We start from the raw sequence: 25,158 nt of genomic DNA, 5'->3' as shown, positions 1-25,158 counted from the left end.
GATGCCTCAGCACTGTGCGGAGACAGAGTCTGGGGCCTCTTTTGGGCCCAGTGGGAAATGTACTGTGATCAGTTAGAGATACACGCCATGAGCCTGAGCTTTGCCATTCCTGATTTTTAACAGTATGCAGGCCAGGAAATAATACTCCTGTATCTTTCAGAGGCAAAAATTGATCCATCTGATAGCCATAAATAGAAGCAGATGGAAATATACAAAACTACAGTCCTGTGAGATATATACATACATATATATGTATATACATACAGATGTATATACTGTTTTTTAAAGAGTCATAGATTCCTGTCATCTGATTTCTGATTTAGCTGTTTATAGTTCAGTGACCTGTGGGCCAACACTGATTGGCTTCACTGATGAGTAGACAAGATTTTAAAAATGAGTTTTACGAAAAGCTCTCTGAAGCCAGACGTGGTAGCATGCACCTGTAGTCCCAGGCCCTCGGGAGGAAGGCCTGTACCCGGGAATTCGAGTCTGGTCTGGACAACATACTGAGACCCCGTGTCTTAAAAAAAAGAAAAAGAGAAAAAGAAAAGCTCTTTCTGTATGTGACATTCATTGTCTTTCACTTACACATATTACCAAAACTTTCCAGACTTTGGCCTGGGAGTGGGTTGGCTCCTGGAATTCCACTGAGGGATGGAGTCTGTCCTCTGAAGGTCAGCATGGGGGCAGAAGGTCACTGTAGAGGGTGGCCAAACCTCCCAACACTGATGCTCCACATGGCCCTCCCACAGCCCACCGCCCCACCCCTCTGCCCCCTCTCTCTGCCCTCTCTGAAGAGAGGGATGGTTGCCCCCTGCAGCTTAACACCTGCCCAGCTACAGTGCAGGGTGCTGGAAGAGGCATGCAGGAGACCTGTGCCCACTGTGTTTCCGGGCCCACTTGGGGAGATTCCCACTGTGTTTGGTAATTCAGGTTGCACGTAACTGTTTAGCCCTGGAATGTCTATAGCTAACATTCATCATATGCTGTTTTGTGCCTAGGACCAAACCTGGGCTATGAGGAAGTTAGAAGAAATTTTTCAAATATGGTCCCTGCTTATAAGAAAGTGGTCATCTAGCTTAGGAGACAAGACACATGAAACAATTAGCAAACAAGGCATTGTAGTCTAGAATAGCATTCTGTAGCGATATAATAAACTGTTCAATTATGCAATGCAGACACTTGGAGACTGGGATGGTATATAATGTGCTAATTGTGCAGAACAGACAATGAGAGGCCGGGACAGGCTCTTAATAGGCTAATTATGTGCTGCAGACAACTGGTACAAAAGGAGCCCAGGAAAAGGAACCCAGGGAAGAAGTGGGGGCAGCTGTTTATGTAAAGCAGCATCTGGGCTTGAAAAGAAAACCAAACCTTGTTGAAAATCCTACCCTTTAGCTGCCCCTGTGCCATTCTCACCGGACGCCAGTGCTGGTGTAGTGAAGTGGAGGCTGTTGCGTGGGTCCGAGAATACCTAGGCACTGGGTACTGCAGAGCGCAGACTCTGGAGTCAGGCTTCCTGGGCTCCCATCCCATATCTGGCCCTTGCTGGCTCTGTGGCCTTTGGCAAAATAGTTGACCGCCTGTACCTCTGTTTCTTTAGTTGTGAAATGGAGGAGCAGGGGTGGGTAATCGTAGCTCCCACCCAGCTGAGTTGTGAGGGTTAAAGGAATCAATACACCCACAGAGCCTCGCACCCTGGTAGGGATGTAGTAAAGTGGTCAGTAAGTTTTCACCACTGCAACTCCCAGTGTTGTTCACAAGCAAGGAAAACGGCTGCAGGCTTCAAAGCCCAGAGATTCCAGAAGAAGCTACTGCCTCTCCCTCGACCATTTGATGAGCCTCCCCACAGGTGCTCTTCCTCTCCCAGCACCCGAGTCTCATCTACAAGTGAGGGGGCTGGACTAGGTCAGCCTTCCTCACACTTGAGCGCCGGATGACCCTGAAAAAGGGAAAGGGTGCTGCCTTAACTTAGTTTAGTCTAATACTGTTTAATATGTACAAACATAAACCTAGATGTAAAGACCTCAGCTTCTGGTTCTTATACGGCTGTAAAGCCAGAACGGAACAGAAAACCATTACAGATGAAATGCGAACAACGCCACTACACCACAAATCATGTGAACGTTCAGATTTTTTAAGCCCAAGTTAAAATTTCACCCTTTTCTTCTCTACTGGTCTAGGATAATCCAAGTCCATTGGCTTAGCCCCAGCTCTCTTGTAAATGTAAACCCAAACCAGGCACTGAGGCTGCCAAAAGACCGAGAGGCCTGGCTGCCAGCCCTGACCTGGCCCAACCTGGGGGACCGGGGCCAGCGGCTGGGCCTCTTGGGGCTTCCTCTCTGCACCTGATCCAGGATGAGGTGGTTGGGTTAGATGACTCTCCAAGCTCCTTTCTGGCCAGAGGCATGAAGGGAACAAGCGCAGAGATGAGAAGCAGACAGGATTGCCCGAGTAATTGGCCCTACGGCCCGTGAACTTCCTCTCCCCTCTCTCCACTGCAGATCTTTGGTTTCATGGCCACCTTCCTCTGCATGGCAAGCATATGGCTGTCCTACAAGATCTCGTGTGTAACCCAGTCCACAGGTGAGTTCTGGTTATCTGTGCACAGAGGGTCTCCCAGGAACAGGGGGATGGCTTGTTCTTGACTTCAGCCATAGGGACAAACCCTGCTGGTGAGAAGGCTGTGTCCCAAGGGGACTTTAGAAGTAGTATTAGAGCCCAGGGGCCGGCAAAGGGGGAGATGTGGCCCCAGAATCTCCCCTCACATGCCCATCTCCACACATCCAAGGATGCCCTAGCATTTCAGCCTCGGGTGGCCAAGCTTTTTTCTCTTGCTTGCTTGCTTGCTTGCTTGCTTGCTTGCTTTCTCTCTTTCTTTACTTTTCTTTTTCTTTTTTTTTTTGAGATTGGGTTTTGCCCTGTTGTCCAGGCTGGCGCAGTGGTGCAATCAGAGCTCACTGCAGCCTCTGCCTCCCAGCCTCAAGTGATCCTTCAACCGCAGCCTCGTGAGTACCTGGAACTACATGTGTGCAGCATCACCATGCCTAATTTCTTTTTTTTTTTTTTTTTTTTTAAGAGATGGAGTCTCACCATGTTGCCCAGGCTGGTCTCAAACTCCTGGGCTCAAGCAGTCCTCCCACCTCAGCCTCTGAAAGTGCTGGGATTATAGACATGAACCACTGCACCCAGCCAGCTTTTTCTTAAGTTTCCTAATGACAAAAATAAAATGTAGGTTTTTAGAAAATACAGATAAAAACATATTTTTAATAGAAACCGTCTGAGCCAGGGACAGCGGTGTGTACCTATAGTATCGGCTACTCAGGTGGCTGAGGCAAGAGGATCACCTGAGCCCAGGAGTTTGAGACCAACCTGAGCAACATAGTGAGACTCTGTCTCTAAAAAAAAGAAAAATGTATTTTAAAAAATTAAGAAAAAGCCATCTGTCATCACACTACCCAGAAGTAGCACTGAGTATCTATCCTTTTGGTATTTTCTCTCTGAAAAAATACGTATCTGTTGCTTTTATTAAAAGGATCAAATTTCATGTGCTGTTTCATAACCTGTTTTTTCTCCTCCTTAGCCACCTATCAAACATTTTCCCAGCATCATTAGGAATTCTTAGTGGCTCCGTGGGTTGCAGCATTAAGTCCATGGCATGACTGGGCAGTTTATTTAACTTGCCTCCTGTTTGAGGGCATTACTCATGGAATCCTACACTAAGCCCATGGAGTGTAGGATTTCTCTAATAAAAATTGTCTAGAACAGGCAGATTCATAGAGACAGAAAGTAGACCTACGGCAGCCTGGGGCTTGGGGGAGGGGACTCAGGGGTGACTGCTAATGAGGATGAGGTTTCTTTTTGAGGTGATGCAAAGGTTCTAAAATTGTGGTTGCCACAGTCTGTGAATATACTGAAAAACACTTTAGATGGGAGAATTGTATGGTATATGAATTATTAAAATATCCCAGTAAAGCTGTTTAAGACAAAAAAGAATGGTTTTTAAAAGTAGAGAATGTAAGGGGAAAAAGAAGTTAATATGTGATGTCTAACAGCATAAATCTATAAATACTGGTATAAGTCGGTTTTTAAATTATGGAAGAATCACCAAAAGAAACAACTAAAGGGCTTATGGAGGTTACTGCTGAGGTAAGACTGAGGTGTGGGGCGTGGGGATGGGAGTCTCCTCTGTGCTACCGAAGTTTTTTTCTTGTTTGGAAATGTATTTTTAAAAAATAGAATCATCTCAGTGAAAGTCGGCGCTGGGTGGAGGACAGAGGTGCCCCCCGAGCAGAACTTGGAGTCAAACCTGTGGAGTGTGGCTTGTGGGTGGGCCACATCCCTGGCAAGCTGTCCTGACTTTGCCATTTCCTTCCCAAGATACAGCCGTCTGATGAGGCCACAACCCCTGGGCCCCTCAGGAGCTTTGCAAAGAGGACGTGTACTCCAGGCGAGGCCTGTGGACCTGTGTTCCTGTGCCAAAGTCCTGTCAGGCTGGTGGGAACCAGGAAAGGCCCGCCCCCTCTTCCTGCTCTCCCCGGAAGCCAGCTCCCAGAGCTCCTGAGCCAGCCGGAAACTCTTCCTCCAGCCTTCCGGGGAGAATATTCCTCCCCTTCTGGAAAAGGAAAGCAGCCTCCAGGGAAATCTGTTTTCTGCCTTCCTGCTTCTAGAACCACCTCAGGTACTGGAGGGGTTTGTGAATACTCCTGCCTAAATCCCTTCTACTTCACTCCTCAGTGGGGAGTGAAGCGCCTTAAGAAACAAAGCCCCCTCCTAATTTATCTAGCTTGTCAGTCCAGTCTTAGAGATACCCTCTTTCCTGAAGCGAGGCGTGCCTGTAGAAACACTATGTGGTTAGCCTGTCCCTAAGGAGATCTCGTGTCTCCTCTCCGTCTCTGCCTTTATTACCATTGTACACATGTTTATGCGTTTTTTAATAAAATATTGACTCGGCCAGTTGCACAAGGATTTCTTATTGAACCAGATGAAGACCGTAAAACCCGGCCTGAAACAGTTTCCATTCAAGCTTGTGTCTGGCCCGTGGCCCTCCACCCGTGCTCTGTGGGTGCCCCTTGCTGAACTGCTGGACTTCAGGTTTTCTCTCCATCTTGGGGGATGGTATAGCAGGGCTGAGTTTTAGGTAAATGTGCAGGTTCTCATTTATATTAACGTCCTCCTTCTCCTGGAAAGAGCTTTAGAGCAAGCTAAGGATTGTGTTTACACTGTGATGATTAATGATCTTGCCCTAAATGCGCGGTTTCCCTGATCTTGAGCTGCTCGGTTGGCTAGAAAAAGGAGGGATGGAACAATGTTTGAGCAACCCTGTGTGCAAGCACCTACATTCACGACCACAGCCAATAGCGATGATAGTGACTCCAAGGGGGCAGGTTATAGGACCACGTTTTTAGAAATGAAATCGGGGCTCTAGCCCAAGGCACAGGGCAAGCCAGTGGGGAGGTGGGCTGAGGATCTAGGTTCGCCTGACTCCCAGCCCCATCCTTGCCTCTGCTGACTGTTGCCAGAAATGGAGGCAGCCCCTGTGGGCTTTGAGCTGGCGCTCTGGGGCTGCTCTTGTGGCTGCTGGCCAGCTCGGGGCATCGGGCTGTCTGGGATGATCTAAGGAAGCAGCACCCGTGGTGTATCTGGAGCCCAGTGCTGCTGATGGGAGGGGATCCTGTGTACCAGCTGGGCCGAAGCAGGAACACGGCTGAGCTGACCCTGGCACGGTCGGCTCCTCCAGGGCAATGGAATGGAGGAGCCTCAGCTGAGGAGCCTGTGTAGTGACGATGTGGGCCTCGCCAAGCAACGAGGATCCGGGTGTAACCATTCGAGCCTCCCCCTAGGAGGGCAAAGGTGGGTGGAGGACAGTTGGGGGAGTAGTAGCAGGAGCCAGAGTCTGCTCAGTGAGGAAGGAAAGCAAAACGCAGAACCAGGTGAGGCCTCCACAGACAGCGAGCAGCGGACCGTGCAGCCAGCAGCTTGGCTGAGGGGTGGCTGTTGGAGACCACAGGGCCTTTTTAGAAACAAGGGTTTCTGTGACCTCCCAGAAACTGTCTGGTAAAACCACCGCTTCTAAATAGCCACATCCCCAGCACCAGGGAGTAAATGTTTAAGCAAAGAGCTAAGGATGGTGGGAAGAAAGTCAGGCTGGGAGCCAGCAGACGTGGGGTTGAGTCCAGCTCTGCCATTGACTAGCCCCGGACATGGCGCGGGTCATCTCGCTGAACCTGAGCTCCCCCTTTGTGTAACGGAGAGAAGCAGCCCATCCTGCCTGCCTGTGACCTTCCTGGAATTCAGTAACATAGCAGCGTGCCTACCTTAGCGTTGTCTTAATCCCCAGAGAGCTACCAGAATGACAGGAAATGAGCAGGTAAATGTTGCAAAAGTGATTGACTCGCCTGGGTATGAGGGAGCTGGAGAACATAATTTACTTTTAGTTCCCTGGACCTTAAATTTTGTTATAGTCAAGATTGGAAGCTGAGGGCAGTTTTCAGCCGAGCGCTGGGACCCATGGTGGACAGAGGGCAAGATGAGACACCTGTAGGGAACTGGGTGGGTGAACATACCCCAGCAGCCGGCTCTGGGCTGAGTTGTGGGGGTCCTCCCCGAAGGGGACACTGGCCTTTCACTTTTGAAGTAAGACAATGGGCCGGGTGTGGTGACTCACGCCTGTAATCCCTGCACTTTGGGAGGCCGAGGCAGGCGGATCACAAGGTCAGGAGATCAAGACCATCCTGGCTAACATGGTGAAACCTCGTCTCTACTGAAAATACAAAAAATTAGCCGGGCGTGGTGGTGGGCACCTGTAGTCCCAGCTACTTGGGAGGCTGAGGCAGGAGAATGGCGTGAACCCGGGAGGCGCAGCTTGTAGTGAGCCGAGATTGTGCCACTGCAATCTAGCCTGGGCGACGGAGCGAGACTCCGTCTAAAAAAAAGAAAAAAGTAAGACAATGACCTTCGGATCCTCTGCTCCTTCAGCTCTTTTAGCCCCGGTGGCGCCCCAGCCAGTCAGGGATGTTCTAGAAGCAGGGCCAGCACCTTTGAGCCCCTGTAATCTTGGCAACCTCTGCACACAGCTGGCTCTCCATTGGCAGTTGAGGATGCTGTTGACAGTAGGAAGAAGGAGACCCTCTGGTTTTCCTATGGTGACTCACCCCCCTGGACACAGCTTCAACCCTAGGGAGTGAATATCTAAGCCAGGGCGGCAGTACCATTCAGCTGCCCCATGGAGGACCAGCCTCTAAACCCAGGCATTAACGCATCACAGTGCAGCGTGCCCTGGGGGAGCCGACCAGCCTTCCTCCAAGAAATTGAGATGCAATAGGTCTGAAATGGGAGCCAGGAATTCCTAAGCCTTGTCCACAAAGTGGATACCACCTGGCAGCTGGTTAGAATTGCAGGATCCAGGCCCCACAAAGACCAACTAAAATAGAATCATCTGCATCATAACCAAGTCCCAGTGGTGTGTGTGCATTGCAATATTTGTGAGACACTGTTGGAATCAAAGACGCTCTAGGGTGGGTGCAAGTCTGAGGCTGATTTCACCGAAGGAGGAAGGAGATGAGAAATGGTGTCAGTTGGCGGGTGTCTGAAGTAAACCCTACTTCTCACTGGATCCACAGCTGCATTGGAAGAAAGATCCTTTTAAGAAGTAGCTAATGGGCTGGGCGCGGTGGCTCATGCCTGTAATCCCAGCACTTTGCAAGGCCGAGGCGGGTGGATCACCTGAGGTCAGGAGTTCCAGACCAGCCTGGCCGACATGGTGAAACCCTGTTTCTACTAAATACAAAAAGGTAGCTGGGCGTGGTGGCATATTCCTGTAATCCCAGCTACTTGGGAGGCTGAGGCAGGAGAATCGCTTGAACCTGGGAGGCAGAGGTTGCAGTGAGCCGAGATTGTACCATTACACTCCAGCCTGGGCAACAAGAGCAAAACTCCATCTCAAAAAAAAAAAAAAAAGGAGCTAATGGATGCTGGGCTTAATACCTAAGTGATGGGTTGATCTGTGCAGCAAACCACCATGCACCATGGCACACGTTTGCTTATGTAACACGTTTACCTATGTACATCCTGCACATGTATCCTGGAACTTAAAAGTTGATTAAAAAAAAAAAAAGCACCTCCACTGCCTCCTGTCTTGGTATTTTCGAATTCCTGACCCTTCCCAAATTCTGGCTTCAGCCCTCAGAGCCCCTTGCCCCTCGGGGCACTGTGGAGAAGACCCAGAGGCAGAGCAGAGGGCGTGGGGAGCAGCATAGTCCCTGGATCCTGGGAGCTTTCGAGGAAGGCTGGCCAGAGCTCTGGGGCCTGGGGCGAGGAACATACAAGCACTCTCCAGCCCCAGGGGACGGGTGAGACAATAACGTGCTCCACTCCCCTCCCACTGAGGCCAGATGTCACAGAGCTTTGTGAACTAGGAAGAGGGAGCTCACTGGAAGGAGGGTGGCCGTACTCCTGCTGCCCCGGGGAGGAGAAGCTGCGGAAATGAAGGGGCTGCTTCATGCTACCTGGGGGAACACCTGAGTTTCTGTGCCCCGCTGGAGGTAAGAAGAGTAGAGTTTGAAGAAGATAGTGATCTCGAGATTTCCGTATTTTGTACTGTTTATACTTGTATAAACTACTCAAAAGCAATACAGACAGCCTTAAAGAGGAAGGAAGTTCTGCCACAAGCTACAATACAGATGAAACCCGAGGACGTTATGCCACGTGAAATAAGCCAGACATGGACAGACAGACACTGCATGATTCCACTTATAGGAGGTACCTAGGGTGGTCAAAATCATGGAGACAAAATCTAGAAGGGTGGTTGCCAGGGGCCGGTGGCAGGGGGAATGGGAGTTATTATTTAATGAGTACAGTTTCAGTTTGGGAAGATGAAAAGTTCTGGAGATGGATGGTCATGGTGGTTCCACAACAGTATGAATGAATGCACTTAATGCTACTGAACTGTACACCTAAAAATGGTTCAGATGGTCAATTTTATTTATTTTACCATAATTTTTAAAACAATTCAGGGCCAAGTTCAGTGCCTCATGCCTATAATCTCAGCACTTTGGGGGACTGAGGTGGGCAGATCACCTGGGGAGTTCAAGACCAGCCTGGCCAACATGGTGAAACCCCATCTGTACTAAAAATACAAAAATTAGCTGGGCATGGTGACGCACACCTGTAGTCCCAGCTACTCAGGAGGCTGAGACATGAGAATTCCTTGACCCTGGGAGGTGGAGGTTGCAGTGAGCCACCGCACTCCAGCCTGGGCAACAGAGCAAGATTCTGTCTTAAAAAAAAAAAAAAAAAAAAAAAAAGCCAATTCATGACCTATGTCGAGGCAACTCAGTAGCTGAAAGAGCAAAAATTACACCAACCGAAAATGGCAACCCACAGCCCAACAGCAGCCACCCCATGTTCTAACAGCTAAGCATTCTGGGTCCTGGAGAGCGCAGCTGTGGGTGCAGTTGTCTTCTCCAATTCAGGCTCTCTGGGAGCTGTTCAACCCAGGCGCCTTGTGGAACCCAAACTGTGCACCCACTACCCCTGCTCCCAGAGCAGTCACAGCCAGGCAGGTCCAAGCAAAGATGTGAGAGGAGGAAGGGATGTGCCCATGGGGGAGGGGCAGGGAGCCAGGAGAGCCATCATGGCAACCTGAGGCCCCAGGAAAGGGTGTTGGCACCCGTGGCCACAAGGGGCACTGGGAGATGAGGCCGACGGCGGTCTGCTCACATCCCCCTCCACAAGCAGCCAGTTCTCTGGCCATGCTCCTAGGGAGGGAGGGAGGAAGGCCGAGAGCGGTGCCATCCCTTGGGCACGCCTCTGCCAGGTTTTCTCATTACCCACAAGAGTGGCAGAAAACTGTTGCGCAGCCAGGCTCTGGAAGAGCAGCATCTGGGGGGTTTTCTGTAACACGGGATGGGGCCTGTGGCAATAGAACTCCCAATCTTTAAGGACAGTGAAGCAGGGAGACCCAAGGACAAAGCCAAGTGGAAGGGAGGTTAGTGATGGAGCCGGTGTGAGCCCAGGCCTGGCTGTCTTCTGGGCGTGGCCTGGGACCACCCCACTGCGGGCTGCTGGGATGACAGGGCAGGGCCAGAGCTGGATGTCTGCGGACAGACCCAGAGGGAGAACAAGCGTGTTCCTGAAGGGGCTCCCTTAACCCGGGCCTGAGGCGCCCCCTGTGCCACAGCCTGGTGCTGAGCTCAGCCGGGCTTCCAGCCAGGCCACTGAAGAGGCCCCAGGTGGGGGAAGATAGACCCAGAGCTGGCCCATTCTCTGGGCCACCCACCTGCAGGCCTCTTCACTAGCATGAAAAGCAAACTTCTGTTGCCATGGAAACACAGCAGGTCTTTGGGGCCCCTCCTCAGCAACCACCACTTCCCTCCTTTGTGGCAGTTTCTGAACTGCATCCTGTGAACTCTCAGAGGTGCTTCAGACTCACAGATACCCGATTTTATGAGTAAAATATATGCAAACACTTAAAACACTCTCCAGCCTTCAATAGCAAACACGGACACGGGGAGCCCCTCGGCCTCCGTGCCCTCTGCCCGGGGTAATTCACCTCGTGCAGCCACCGTCAGTGCAAGGCCACCCAGAGTGTGAAGCGAGCTGCTAAAAACCCCGCCACCACCCCACTGGGCAAGCCTGGACTCCTCCATCCTGGGCAACCCAGACGCAGCCACGGAATGAATCCGACCGTGAAGCTGCAGCTGCAGTTATCTCCTTACTTACCCAAGTTGTGGACTTTCCAAATTAATCCCATTGTTCCTATGCACTGGCTTTATAATAAGTAAATGTTATCAATGTAAATTAGTCACTGATATTCATACCATGTTTCCCGTTTTATATAATGGAGTTTCATGCATAATTTAGATTGAAGAGGGGGATTTCTCTGCTATTTTAAAAAAAAAAAAAAAAAAAGTGGAAACCACTCACATAAAGGGAAATGCCAGGAACCACCGGGCAGCAGGTGGATGGAAAGGGCCCAGGTTGGAGGAGGGCTGGGGAGACAACCGGTGGACTGTTTGGGTTTTATTGCCATATTCTATGTACATAGAAAACAACATAGGCCGAGTGCGGTTGCTCACGCCTGTCATCTCAGCACTTTGGGAGGCTGAAGTGGGCTGATCACTTGAGGTCGGGAGTTCCAGACCAGCCTGACCAACATGGTGAAACCCCATCTCTATTAAAAAGACAAAATTAGCCGGGCATGGTAGCGCATGCCTGTAATGCCCGCTACTCGGGAGGCTGAGGCAGGAGAATCACTTGAACCCGGGAGGCGAAGAGGTTGCGGTGAGCCGAGATCACACCATTGCACTCCAGCCCGGGCAACAAGAGCGAAACTCCGTCTCAAAAAGATAAAAATAATAATAATAATAATAATACTCCACGTAGAGTTGTGCAAAAAAGGAAATGTTACCACAGCATGAAGTGTGCCACCTGGCTCAGTTCCGAATGGTGATAATAGCCAGAATAATCGTCACGCGGAATACTGATTTGACCAAAACTATGACCAATCTCATCAGCCGGGCAGGGGTGCGTGTGGAGTGAGCTGCTGTCCAAGTGCTGCCAGATGCCCCAAGTGACCCAGAGAAATGGTCATCTGGATTTGCAGGCTAAACAGTTCCCGATTTTTAAATGTTGCCAAGTATCTTTTCAAAGATACACTTCAGGCCAAACACACCTGCTGGGGCCTAGCTGCAGCAGCCTGCCCCAGTTTAGCGACCCTTCCCGGCAGGGCCCTCCAGCGCTTGCCCCAGGGTCTTGGCTGTTCTCGGGGAAGTCGGGGCCCCGCTGGTCTGGCAGATGCTTCCTCCCCAACCCAGGGGCAGCGCGCTGGGCGGAGGCCCTCCCTGGGGAGCCCCCGGGGTCCCCGGCCAACAGCTGTGCCTGCTGCCACTCCTCCCAGCTGGACACAGCTCTCCTGTAGCGAAAACAAAACCCACCGCGCAGGTGGCTGCGGGAGCCCGCAGGCGACGCGCCCGCTCTTGGCCACGCACGTCCCCTGGTGGCCATCAGGAAGCATCGCCGCCATATCCCTTGCGGAGAGCCACACCTCTGGAAAGCTAAGTTCAGGGTTCACATTAGAAGCATCCACTTGCACGTTTTTTTGTTGTTTTTTGTTTTGTTTTGTTTTGTTTTTTGTTTTTTTAGACAGTCTCACTCTGTCACCCAGGCTGGAATCCATGGCTCGATCTCGGCTCACTGCAACCTCCACCTCCCAGGTTCAAGCAATTCTCCTGCCTCAGCCTTCCGAGTAGCTGGGATTACAAGCGCCCACCGCCACGCCCGGCTAATTTTTGTATTTTAGTAGAGACGGGATTTCACCATGTTGGTCAGGCTGTTCTCAAACTCCTGACCTCATGATCCACCAGCCTCAGCCTCCTAAAGTGCTGGGATTACAGGCATGAGCCCCCGCGCCCAGCCTGCACATTTTATTTGAACCTCAGGTACACAGATTAATCATCATCTGGAGTTTATAACACTCTTACACTCTAATCATGGTCCATGCATAGCCTCCTTCCTCCCTCCCTCCCTATTTTTTTATAGTCAGCACTGAAGCTAGAATCATGACAACTTACATTTAACTGTAACAATATGCTACTTCAGCTCATCACCCTCCCATCTTTCCCCTCCCAAGGTAACCTCCCAGATCCCCCATTCATCAAGGGTTTGCGTTGTCTTGTAATCTTGGTACTTCATAATTAAATGGAGAAGATACCACACTGTATGTAATCTTCCAGGACTTTATTCACTCACCATTATGCAACATGTTACATCCTCTTGGCTCACCTATCCTTTGATCCAGCCACCACTGCAGTGCCAGCCCTCAAGGCCTATGACCATGCCATGCCAGCATAACCTGATAGCTGTGCTTTGGGCCTTCAACTGTCACCTTGGCGCTTTCCTGTGGACACTGCCATGGGACCTGCTCAGTGGCCACACAGTGCAACTCGCAAGCACAGGGGAATTCACTCCTTGTGTGGTAACACTGACCAATGGGACACAGGAACCAGTGCGTGCATTCTTCCTCCTTCTCTCCTGGACCAGACCACCCTGAGGCACATTTTACACAGCTTCTCAGAGGACAGTCCTGTGGGATCGAGCAACCAATCACATAGTGGTGGCTAACTCAGTAATATCCTCATACTGGCTCACTCTCCTTCCCTGGTTCGCTCATGATGATGGCTCAGCGGGCCACGTGGATACAAGCTGAAAATGTGTGCTGGCTGCACTAATAGCCTTATTCTAGGGGTAGCCTTGAAAGAAATAATGAAAGGAAACACTCCCAGTGGGCAAAGCTCTGGGCAGTGCATCTGATCATCCGCTGGAAAGAAAATATACAGACTCAGGGAGTGGTGAACGGCTTGGCTGATTGGCCAGGGGACTGGAAAGAGAAAGATCTCAAGGCCCCAGAGAGATGGGTGAGACAAAACGAGTCTTCAGCCACTAAACTTCTCAAACAAGCAAGTCATTTGAACAAAAGGTGGATTTCTTACAAAATGCAAGCCCGGAGTAATGAGGCCACTGAATGTCAGGGAAAAAAGCCCAGGAAAAACCCTGCATAACACACGTTATGGCTGAAAGCCAGGTATGGATGGAATGAAAGGGACAGGCAGAGCTGGACTAGCTAGGGAGCTGTAAGGGTGCTCAGAACAGCAGATGACCTGATACAAAACCTGGAGTGGATGTCACAGTTCCTGTGGAGCAAAGATCTAAGTCTGAGCTGATACGACTCAGTCTGGGGCAAATGACAGCAGAGGGACAAGAATTAGATATGGGGTTGCATCCCCTGATTCACTCCCACCCCAGAGGAAGCCCTAAATATTCCTAAACTTACTACGTACTGGCTGCGGTTTTGTGAGGTGGGGTGTGTGTGTGTGTGTGTGTATGTGTGTGTGCGCCTGGATTGTGCTTCTCTTTTGCAAGAAACTGTTCACTGGATACATTTATTGTGACCCCTGTTGGTGACTCATATCAGGAGCAGTCAGATGCATACCCAAGGACGGTGTTTTCTCATAAAGCTTGCCAACCATAACATTTGAAACAATGCCTCTTTCTGGGAGAAGAAAAAGTATTTGGTCTTCTCACACAGGTTTTATACCCACAAGAGGTGCTATACAGAGCTTGCTTTCTTTGAGATGGAGTTCTGCTCTTGTTGCCCAGGCTGGAGTGCAATGGTGCTATCCCGGCTCACCACAACCTCCGCCTCCCAGGTTCAAGCAATTCTTCTACCTCAGCCTCCCAAGTAGCTGGGATTACAGGCATGAGTCACCACACCTGGCTAATTTTTTTGTATTTTTACTAGAGATAGGGTTTCTCCATGTCGGTCAGGCTGGTCTCGAACTCCCAACCTCACCCGCTTCAGCCTCCCAAAGGAGCCACTGCGCCTGGCCTATACAGAGCTTTCTTTAAGCTGAACATCCCTGTCTGTCGAATGGATGCCGGGAACTCTACTGTGGATTAGGGAAGCTTCAACAAGAGTGTGGCCACCTTTTGTTTCCATTGTGCTGACATAATAAAAGTGAAGGCATGTTTTGCTGCCATCCTACCTGGTACTTGGTTTGCAACCTAGGGTATTGCGAATGCATTATTTTAGATCCCCCTGCTTTCACCAGCACAGCATATAGCACACTTTTATTGCCCTGAATTTCCCAGTGATATGGCATCAGTGGGTTGGACAAACCCAGTACAGTGTGAACTGGTGGTGTATGGGCAGGCATTTCCATCATGTCTGCACAGAGAAAACATGCCACCCAAGGACCACTGACGAAAGACAGGTGGGCCCTGAGCAAGGATAAAACCCAAGCACCCTGCCTTTCAAGTGGCCATCTTGGGGGCTGTATCACAGCTCAAATAGATACTTCACAATTAAATCAATAAAAACTTTGTAATAGCCGCAAACTACAAAAAAAAGAAAAGGAAAGAAGAAGAAGAAGAAAAAAAGTGGCCCTGCAGCAAAATTGGCTGCCAGACAGTACATCCCAAACCTAGGAATATTCCTACAGCTTCCACCCCCCAAGTCATGAGACATGTGGCCACATTTGCGCGAGGGCCCAAACAACAAAGAATCTTAGAATCAGCCCAGAAAGTAGTAAAAGAAGCCTTGCCCTAGAGCCTGTATTTCCTTCGGACCTCAAGGAACTACAGGGGTCTGGGACTAACTGCACGGTTGATTAGAGCCTTTGGCAAACCAGACTTCTCTGGTTCTTCTAGTCTTCGACCGTTTGAACTTGAAGACTTCTTCCTGCTGCTGAGAAGCAACTGCCAGCATCACTGAGCCCTACCTATCCAAAACAGTCTTCAACTTGACATTCTCATCCTGCAGTTCTGAACTAAGTTTCATAAATGGGTGGGACAAGCTCCAGAACATCCCATCACGAGAAGAAAATGGATCTTCCAATTAAGGGCCAAACCCAGCTCCTCAGCCTTTAGCCATCTTCTGGGTGGGCCAAACAGGTGGTGGCCCACGCAGGAGACAAAAATAGTGTCTTTCCTACCGTTTTACCAAAACTGCTGGTTTAATGAAGGTGCCACCTATGAAATAGGCCACCTGACAAGAAAGCATCACTGAAGAAAGAGCTCACCCACCTCTGAGGGAGCAGGGCCTTTGGAATGCTACAGCCATCCAGTGATGGCGCAAGGGTGATGGACCCCAGCTGTGGGCACTCTGTGCAATGGGCTGAATTCCAGATGGGACATCTGGCCTCAGAGAGTACTGCCCTAAGATTAAACATGCTGCATGGGCTGTCACTAATGGCCCATCTGTATGGTCAGATCTTTGGGCCAACCAGGACTGGACCAGAGAAGACATACCATATATTGGGTGGCACTTACCTTGGGGACATGTAACTATTTAATTACAAACTCAGTATTTATCTGTATGGTTATATGAAGCAACCACATCTAGTGAAAAGCATTTAGAGTGAAAAAGTCAATCAAACATACGTGGCCATCACCTCCATTACAGACTGATCAACCTGTGCTCAAATCCACCATAGGCATGGAACCACCATAAAGGATTGAGATGCCCAGTGATCAATTATGGAGGCCATGTTTAACTGCAAAGACTGTATTATCTGCCAACTATACTGGACTCTTCAATGCGGACTTCTACAGGGACAGCTGGTCCATCTTCATCTATTTACAAGTTGTACAAGCTGATAGTCCCCTCTGCTGACCCGAGCTCCCTTCAATGGATAAATAGATGAATGGTTCATTTTGTTCAGATTTCTGTGGACAGACTAAAACTTGGATACTCTATTAATCAGGTGTTCCATGGCCACCTTCCTCTGCCTGCTGTGTACTTACAACAAAATGGCAGCTCGTGGGTCCAGAAAAAAGGACAACCTGGGTCATCCCTAAGACAGGATGACAGATCCCAACTGATCTGGTGTAAATGTTTGACCCTAGAAGTGCTTGAGGGCCAAGGGGAAGTGAATCACTCTCTCTTTTTCTATTACAGGTATGAACAACAGTCCCAAATGTCCAGACTCTACTACCCTTCCAGTTCTCATGTTGTTAGCTGTAGAACCCCAAGGGTCAGGGGTTAAGACAAATGTGGACGGCGTGGAGGTTTGTTTCCTCCCTCATGTTAGTAGCTTATTGGAGAGATGGCTGAAAAGGTCCAAATCAGTGCAGTGGACTAACATACTGAGTCCAGCCCCTGAACCTTTGGAAGAGCCCCTTTTTGAATAAAGCCATTTATTACTCTACCAGCGGCTTTCATTCTTATAAAATTGCATAAGTACTGTTGCCTCCTCCAACTTCCCTATGAACACGTGAAGCACCACGGGTCAGGTCCCTCTCTGCATGTAGTCTCTTTATGTCCAGCATAAATTGTGGGATAATAAAAGCTTGGGGAACTGTGCGTACTCAACATTTTTTTTTTTTTTTTTTTTTTTTGAGACAAGGTCTTACTCTGTCACCCAGGCTGGAGAGCAGTGGCGTGATCTCAGCTCACTGCAGCCTCGAACTCCCAGGCTCAGGTGATCCTCCCACCTCAGTCTCCCAAGTAGCGAGGTCTCCAGGCACATGCCACCAGGCCTGGCTAATTGTTACATATTTTTTGTAGAGACAGGGTTTTGCCATGCTGCCCGGGCTGCATACTCAACTGCTAATCTGCTCGTTTCCCCAGTGCGTTACTTTTATCTGTACTACGAAGCGCAATGTCATATTAAGCTAGACAGCTTTCCATCTCAGTAGAGAATTTCTGTATTTCACTGTGTGAACGTATTCTCTCGTTCAGTAAAAATATTCTTTAATCAGAGAATGCTCAATGATGGCAGGAGCGACTGCTCTTGATTTTGAGGGCACAAGTTCAAGGAAATAGATAGATGAGTGGGATATAAGGAATGAGTGCCTGCTGAAGAATGGCCCCATCCTCCATCCCTCCCTTTACCATGCCCTTTGCCCCCTCACTCTGTAGAACCTCCTCCTTCTGACCCTGGGCTTGGGAATGCTAACGAATGTGATAAAAGCGGCCTGAAAACCACTTACCTTTGGGGGCTTGTCCCTGTTGCCCCTGTGCCACGGCCATGTGAATATTCCCAGGCTTGCCTGCGGAAGGGATATGAGAGACACACGGGGGGCCAGTTTCCCCAGCTGACAACAAGCTGACCCAGAAGCATGAGCTTCCCGTCACCAGTGAGCCTGCACCCAGATATGTGAGAGCCCTGCGACCTAAACCATAACCATAGACCCATGAACTAGTTTTTGTTTTAAGCCACTGGGTTTTGGGGTGACAGTATTCATCATTTTTTGTGGTGACAGATACAGGAGGTGCCAAGGGTGATTTTTTTTTTTTTTTTTGAGATGGTGTTTCACTGTCACCCAGGCTGGAGTGCAGTGGCACAACCTCGGTTCACTGCAACCTCCACCTCCCGCTTCAGCCTCCCAAGTAGCTGGGACTACAGGTTTGCACCGTCACGCCCGGCTAGTTTTTTGTATTTTTGATAGAGATGGGGTTTCGCCATGTTGCCCAGGCTGGTCTCAAACTCCTGAGCTCAAGTGATCTGCCCGCCTTGGCCTCCCAAAGTGCTGGGATTACAGGCGTGAGCCACCGCACCTGGACCCAAGGGTGATTTAAAACTTCAGGGTCTGCATCCATGCCACCTACCCACAGAGGCTGGTTTCTCTGTAGCCCACATAAACCTGAGGTTTAACGTAAGAGGATTCCAAAGGAAAAGCAATGGATTGACATGGGTTTGCCCAGTGCCAACGGCAGGTCCCATTCTGCTTCTAGTGGAACAATCCTTCTGGGCATTAAATGTTCTGACTTCAGATGAGAGAAGGGGCTAGGCAAGGTATCCAGAGGCTATGCCAAGTGCAGAGGTGATTAAGTACCTGAGGATCAAATAAAAAGGACTGAGCCACTGGCAACTTAGAGTCACACTCCCAAATGATAAAATGGAACCAATATGAGAAGGAAGACTCCATTAATCCAACAAACAGGAGAATTAGCACCAAAAGAACTTAAGATCTTAATAGAATGGTTTCAAAGAAAATGTAGTATATGAAGTCAAAAACTCAATAGACTTGCTAAATAGCAAATTAGATTTAGGTCTTTTATTGTTTTTCAGCAATTTTCTTTTGTTTTCATAAAGGTCTTACGTATCTTTAGTCAGATTTGTCCTAGATACCTTATTTTTATAGTTACCCGGAATGAGATATTTATAAGAAATTACATATTCTGATTAGCAAATTACATATTCTGATATGCATACTAGCATATTACTAGTAAAAGTAACAGAAGATGTCAGCAGGTTTGCTGAATATAAGATCAATAATCAAAAATCAATTGCATTCCTAATACTCTACACACCTCTACTAGTTCGTCTACGGATTTCTGTCAGATATCTCACATTCTGGATTTATCAATTTCTGTTATCATGTTATTTAACTTATTCCTTTATTTCCATATTTCCTGTAAATTGAAAGATAGCCCTAAAGGCATGCTTAAATTCAGATTAAACTTTTCTGTATTCTCTGGTAATAACCACACTCAGTGCACACTTAGTGGGGTCAGGTGCTGACCATGTGTTCCCCACTCACTGTGAGGTTTCCCGTCAACTTTTTAGCTAAAAGGTTTCATCCATGGATCTTTGCCTAAATCAGTTACTTTGTTAGCAGTTGCAAAATAGCAACTTTATAATTCTGTAATTCCTGCCACTTTTCTTTGCTAGAATTCCTCAGTAATAACATACTATCAAATTTTTAGCATGCATATTTGATTTCATAAAGATTTGTAATATTAATCAGAACTCCTGCTCATCTCCTGAATAATACTAAGAGACCTTAGAATTAATGGCCATCATTCTTCTCATGTACTATGTTGTTACTCTCTAGTATTTTACATTTATCTTAGCAACTTCCTAAATTAACTATTAATGTTGTTTTATGCAGTCATTACTTATTTAGATTTACCAACATAGTTTAGTCTTTGCATCCCACCTTATTTTTGGTTACTGTTTTCTAACTCTGGTGTTGGATGTCTTTTCTGCAAGAGTGAAATTTCATTTTACCTTTACTCTTTTTTTTTTTTTTTTTTTTTTTTTTTTTTTTTTTTTTTTTTTGAGACGGAGTCTCGCTGTGTCGCCCAGGCTGGAGTGCAGTGGCCGGATCTCAGCTCACTGCAAGCTCTGCCTCCCGGGTTTTTACGCCATTCTCCGGCCTCAGCCTCCCGAGTAGCCGGGACTACAGGCGCCCGCCACCTCGCCCGGCTAGTTTTTTGTATTTTTTAGTAGAGACGGGGTTTCACCGTGTTAGCCAGGATGGTCTCGAACTCCTGACCTCGTGATCCGCCCGTCTCGGCCTCCCAAAGTGCTGGGATTACAGGCTTGAGCCACCGCGCCCGGCCTTTACCTTTACTCTTAAAAATAGCTAAGGTGGGTACAGAATTCTAGATTGAGGCCGGGCGCGGTGGCTCAAGCCTGTAATCCCAGCACTTTGGGAGGCTGAGACAGGCGGATCACGAGGTCAGGAGATCGAGACCATCCTGGCTAACATGGTGAAACCCCGTCTCTACTAAAAAAATACAAAAAAATAGCTGGGCGAGGTGGCGGGCGCCTGTAGTCCCAGCTACTAGGGAGGCTGCGGCAGGAGAATGGCGTAAACCCGGGAGGCGGAGCTTGCAGTGAGCTGAGATCCGGCCACTGCACTCCAGCCTGGGCGACACAGCGAGACTCCGTCTCAAAAAAAAAAAAAAAAAAAAAAAGACCTAAATCAATGGAGATTCTATGTTCATGAATATGAAGTTCAACCAGTAAGATGCCATTTTCCCCCAAAACTAATCTTCCAATTAAATGCAATTCTAAGAAAAAAGCAAGAGATAGGTGAGGTCTATCTCTACAAAAAATTTGTAAAAGGTGGCCAGGTATGGTGGTGTGTACCAGTAGTCCCAGCTACTTGGGAGACTGAGGTGGGAGGATTGCTTCAGCCCAGGAGTTCAAGGCTGCAGTGATGTAGTGAGCTAGAGCACACCACTGCACTCCAGCATGGGCAATAGAGTAAGACCCTGCTGAGAGGGAGGGGAGGGAGAGAGGGAGGGAGGAAGGAAGGAAAAGACAGAGGAAGGGAGGGAAGGAGGGAAGGAAGGACAAATTTGGAGGTTGGTACACAGACCAAGGAAATAGAACACAGAACCCAGAAATAAATCCATGCATTTACTGCCAACTGATATTTGAGAAAGGAACCAAGTACATACATTGGGGAAAAGACAATTTCTTAAATAAATGGTGACGGTTAATGGTAACTTGGGAAATCAATAAATACAGTGCTGGGAAAACTGGATATCCATATGCAGAAAAATGAAACAGACCCCTCTCTCTCACCATATATGAAAATCAACTCAAAATGGATTGTAGACTTAAAAGATCTGAAACTGCGAAACTACAAGAAAATGGAAAATGCTTCATGAAATTGGACTGTGCAAGGATTTTTTGAATAAGACCTCAAAAGCACAGGCAATGAAAGCAAAAACAGACAGATGGAATTACATTAAACCAAAAAGCTGTGGCCCAGCAAAGGAAACAATCAATAGAGTGAAGAGACAATCTATAGAATGGGAGAAAAGTATTTGCAAACTATCCATCTGACAAGATGTTAATATCCAGAAAACACAAGAAACTCAAACAGCTCAATAACCCAGAACAAAAACAAAAACAAACAAAAAACAAACAACAAAAAAAACACTAATGCCCAAAACGCCTATATAGACATTTCTCAAGAAAAGACATACAAATGGCCAACAGATAGATGAAAAAAATGTTCAATATCACCAATCATCAGAGAAATACAAATCAAACCACAATGAACTATGATCTCATTGACGACTATTAAAAAGACAAAAAATAGGGCCGGCTGCCAGTGGCTCACGCCTGTAATCCCAGCATTTTGGAAGGCCAAGGCGGGTGGATCACGAGGTCAAGAGATCGAGATCATCCTGGACAACATTGTGAAACCCCATCTCTACTAAAAATACAAAAATTAGCTGGGCATGTTGGTGTGTGCCTGTCTTCCTAGCTACTCGGGAGGCTGAGGCAGGAGAATCGCTTGAACCCGGGAGGTGGAGGTTGCAGTGAGCCAAGATCACGCCACTGCACTCCAGCCTGGGCGACAGTGCAAGACTCTGTCTCAAAAAAAAAAGACAAAAAATAACAAATGTTGGCAAGGATGTAGAGAAAAGGAAACGCTTATGCACTGTGGGTGGGAATGTAAATGAGTACAGCCATTATGAAAAACAGTATGGAGGTTCCTCAAAAAATTAAAAACAGAACTACCATATGATCCAGCAGTGTAATTACTGGGAATATATTCAATGGTAGTGAAATCAGTATGTCAAAGAGCTATCTGCACTCCCATATTTATTGCAGTGCTATTTACAATAGCCAAGATACAAAATCAATCCAAATGTCCATCTACAGATGACTAAAGAAAATGTGGCATATGTGTGTGTGTGTATATACACAATGGAATACTGGCCAATCATAAAACAATGAAGTCCTGCTTTTTTTTTGCAGCAACATGGATGAACCTGGAGGACATTATGTTAAGTGAAACAAGCCAGGCACAGAAAGACAAACACCACATGATCTCATTCATCTGCGGAATCTAAAAAAGTTGATTTCATAAATTAAGAGAGTAGAATAATGGTTACCAGAGTCTGGGGAGGGTAGCGAGTTTGCGGGAGTGGGGACTGGGAGAGGTTGGTCAATGGATACAAAGTTACAGTTGGACAGGAAGAATAAATTCTGGTGTTCTATTATACAGCAGAGTGACTACAGTAATGAATAATGTAGGCGGGCCAGTGGTGGCTCACCCTTGTAATTCCAACACTTTGGGAGGATCGCTTGAGCCCAGCAATTCAAGACCAGCTGGGACAACATGGCAAAGCTCGTCTCTACAAAAACTACAAAATTAGCTACTCCGGGGCGCTGAGGTGGGAGGAACGCTTGAACTCAGGGGGTCAAGACTGCACTGTGCTCCAGCCCCGGCGACAAAACAACCCTGTCTCAAACAACAACGATGTAGTGTGTATTTCAAGATAGCTAGAAGACTTTGAATGTTATCACCACTAAGAAATAAATGTTTAAAGTGATGGATATGATAAACCCTGATTTGATACAATGCACACTTATATTGAAACATCACTGTACCCCATAAATATGTAAAATTGTCAATTATAAATAAAAAATTCAAAAAAGGAATATTCTATACTTTCTAAAATGTTTAAAGGTTTACATCTTATATTTAGTACTTGATGCTACCTTGATTTTGGTGTATTGTGTGAATGCCTCACACCATCTAGTTTATTGTTTCAATAGGTGGCCCCTTCTCTGACATACTTGTTGCTTCTGTTTAAGTGGATATATATGTATAGGTCTGTTGCTGGCTTTCTTGGGTATTTTATAATACCTATGCTAATAACACAGACTTGATCAAATCTTAAAATTTCTGACAGTACAATTTCAAAACTGTTTTATGCTTGGCTTTTTTTTTTCTTTTTTTAAGATGGGGTCTCACTATGTCACCCACTCTGGAGTGCAGTGGCACAATCACAGCTCATTTCAGCCTCACACTCCTGGGCAAAAATGCTGTTCGAATCCTCTAGCGATCCTCCCACTTTAGCCTCCTGAGTGGATTGGACCACAGGTGCAGGCCACTGCGCCTGGCTAATTTCCAGTCTGTTCTTTTTCCTCAAGATTGCTTTGGCAATCCAGATCTTTTGCATTTCCATATGAATTTTCAGACTATTTTTTCTATTTCTGAGAAATAACAGTCAATAAACAAGTGAAAAGACAATCAGGTTCACCAGAAACAGGAAGAATACAAAAAAAAATGAGGCACCATTTCAGTACCAGACAAGCAAAAATGTTATGTTGAACTAATATTAAGTGCAGGACAAGAGAGGGGAAACCAGCACCTCATTCACTGCTGAGGGAAATATAAACTGGGTCTACCTTTTGGAGATCTATTTGGAAATATTTAGTCATGCTGAAATTATAACGTACCTTCTGACTCACCTAACAATTTAACTTCTAAGTACTTACCCACCATGTAAGCCTTCACATGTGCACAAGAAGAGATGTTCAAATACATTTGTTCACTGTAATGTTAAGATGGTCAAAAGCTGAAAATGCTGTTAGAATTTTTCTATCAGTAGGAGAGTAAGTAAACTGTGACATATTCATACAATGAAATACCAAACAGCATTCAAAAATGAATGAACCAGAGTTACAACCTTGAAGCAAATACGGCAAAATGTTATAATCTATTAAAGGTGAGTGGAGTCTACAACAGGTATTATCCTCTGTGCTTCCAGTGCTTGAAATATTTCAGGCGGGGCATGGTGGCTTATGCCTGGAATCCCAGCACTTTGGGAGGCCAAGGCAGGCGGATCACCTGAGGTCGGGAGTTCGAGACCAGTCTGACCAACATGTAGAAACTGCGTCTCTACTAAAAACACAAAAAAATTAGCAGAGTGTGGTGGCATGCGCCTGTAATCCTAGCTACTCAGAAGGCTGAGCAGGAGAATCGCTTGAACCCAGGAGGCAGAGGTTGCAGTGAGCCAAGATGGCGCCACTGCACTCCAGCCTGAAAGATATAGCGAGATTCTGTCTCCAAAACAAACCAAAAAAAATCAAACATTCTAAAAAGTAGCTAATAAAAATGTTGGGGAAAAGATAATACTTCTTTTTTTTTTTTTTGAGATGGAGTTTTGCACTTGTTGCCCAGGCTGGAGAGCAATGGCACAACCTCAGCTCACCGCAACCTCCGCCTCTGGGGTTTGAGCGATTCTCCTGCCTCAGCCTCCAAAGTAGCTTCGATTACAGTCATGTGCCACCACACCCAGCTAAATTTTGCATTTTTAGTAGAGACAGGGTTTCACCATGTTGGCCTCGCTGGTTTCGAACTCCTGACCTCAGGTGATCCACCTGCCTCAGCCTCCCAAAGTGCTGTGATTACAGGCGTGAGCCACTGCGCCCAGCCTCCCCCTTTTATTATATCAATTTCTATGACACACATTACTGTACTTGTAATTTATCCACTGAATTTACCAATGTGGAATTGCCCTACCCAGATGTCTTGTGAAATAAGTTTTTCTTACTGTTTAAGACATATTTAATTAGATTTTCTGCTCCTTGCAGCTTATTGCATATTGATACAATGCTCTTTATCAAAACAAAACTCTAAACTCTGAAGAATGTACAAATCCTGGTGAGTTCTTGATGACTATAAAGATCCTGTTATTCTCATAGAGGGTGGAGGCAGGAATTTCGCAAACTACACAAATAGCTGTAGTTTTACCAGAAACCACCCTAGTTTTGCTTCACATTTTCCCAATCATTGAACAGTTCCTAACAGAATGTGCCTATTTTGTTTTCAGCATTGTTAGCCACATCTAGAAATGTGACAGAGTCTAAATTGCTTCTTTGGAAGTATTTAAAGGCATTTGTAAGTCTTCCTCTGTGGTTCCCTGAAAATGTTGTTTAAATGTGTATTCTAACTTTCCAACAAGAGAGACAGCCCGGGGAAATGGTTTTGTTTCTTTTCTATCCTAGATATATCCAAAATCTAGTATTCTACATAGGCACTCAACAAGATTGTGCAGCGACTCCCACAACTACAGAGACAGTGTTTCATTTAAACATCACACTTCTGTAATAA

The 25,158-nt window shown here is 47.2% G+C and overlaps 1 protein-coding gene and 1 long non-coding RNA gene across 6 annotated transcripts in view; one reads left to right on the top strand and one right to left on the bottom strand.

Annotated features, from left to right (window-relative positions):
- The window catches only part of LOC105470949 (CKLF like MARVEL transmembrane domain containing 7), a 63,777-nt gene extending 58,818 nt beyond the window's left edge, over window positions 1-4,959 (top strand). For 2 of the 5 annotated variants that reach the window (XM_071090765.1, XM_071090764.1), the window contains 3 exons: window positions 2,505-2,586; window positions 2,909-3,008; window positions 4,381-4,959. In XM_071090765.1, coding sequence (XP_070946866.1) covers window positions 2,505-2,586; window positions 2,909-3,008; window positions 4,381-4,564 — 366 coding nt within the window. In that variant the 3' untranslated portion in view covers window positions 4,565-4,959. The remainder of the gene's footprint in view (window positions 1-2,504; window positions 2,587-2,908; window positions 3,009-4,380) is intronic. The other 3 variants (XM_011723309.3, XM_011723308.3, XM_071090766.1) reach the window with 2 other exon arrangements.
- Window positions 4,960-9,287: 4,328 nt separating this feature from the next.
- Window positions 9,288-20,011, bottom strand: LOC139361843 (uncharacterized). Its single transcript, XR_011619579.1, has 2 exons — window positions 19,855-20,011; window positions 9,288-19,514 (listed from the first exon to the last, which is right to left on the bottom strand). It is a non-coding gene; the product is annotated as an uncharacterized lncRNA (long non-coding RNA).
- Between the last annotated feature and the right edge of the window lie 5,147 nt (window positions 20,012-25,158).

Source organism: Macaca nemestrina, chromosome 2, assembly GCF_043159975.1.
Source record: "Macaca nemestrina isolate mMacNem1 chromosome 2, mMacNem.hap1, whole genome shotgun sequence".
In the NCBI taxonomy this organism is placed as follows: domain Eukaryota; kingdom Metazoa; phylum Chordata; class Mammalia; order Primates; family Cercopithecidae; genus Macaca; species Macaca nemestrina.
The sequence above is the reverse complement of the archived record's forward strand: the minus strand, read 5'-3'. Positions and strand labels throughout refer to the sequence as shown.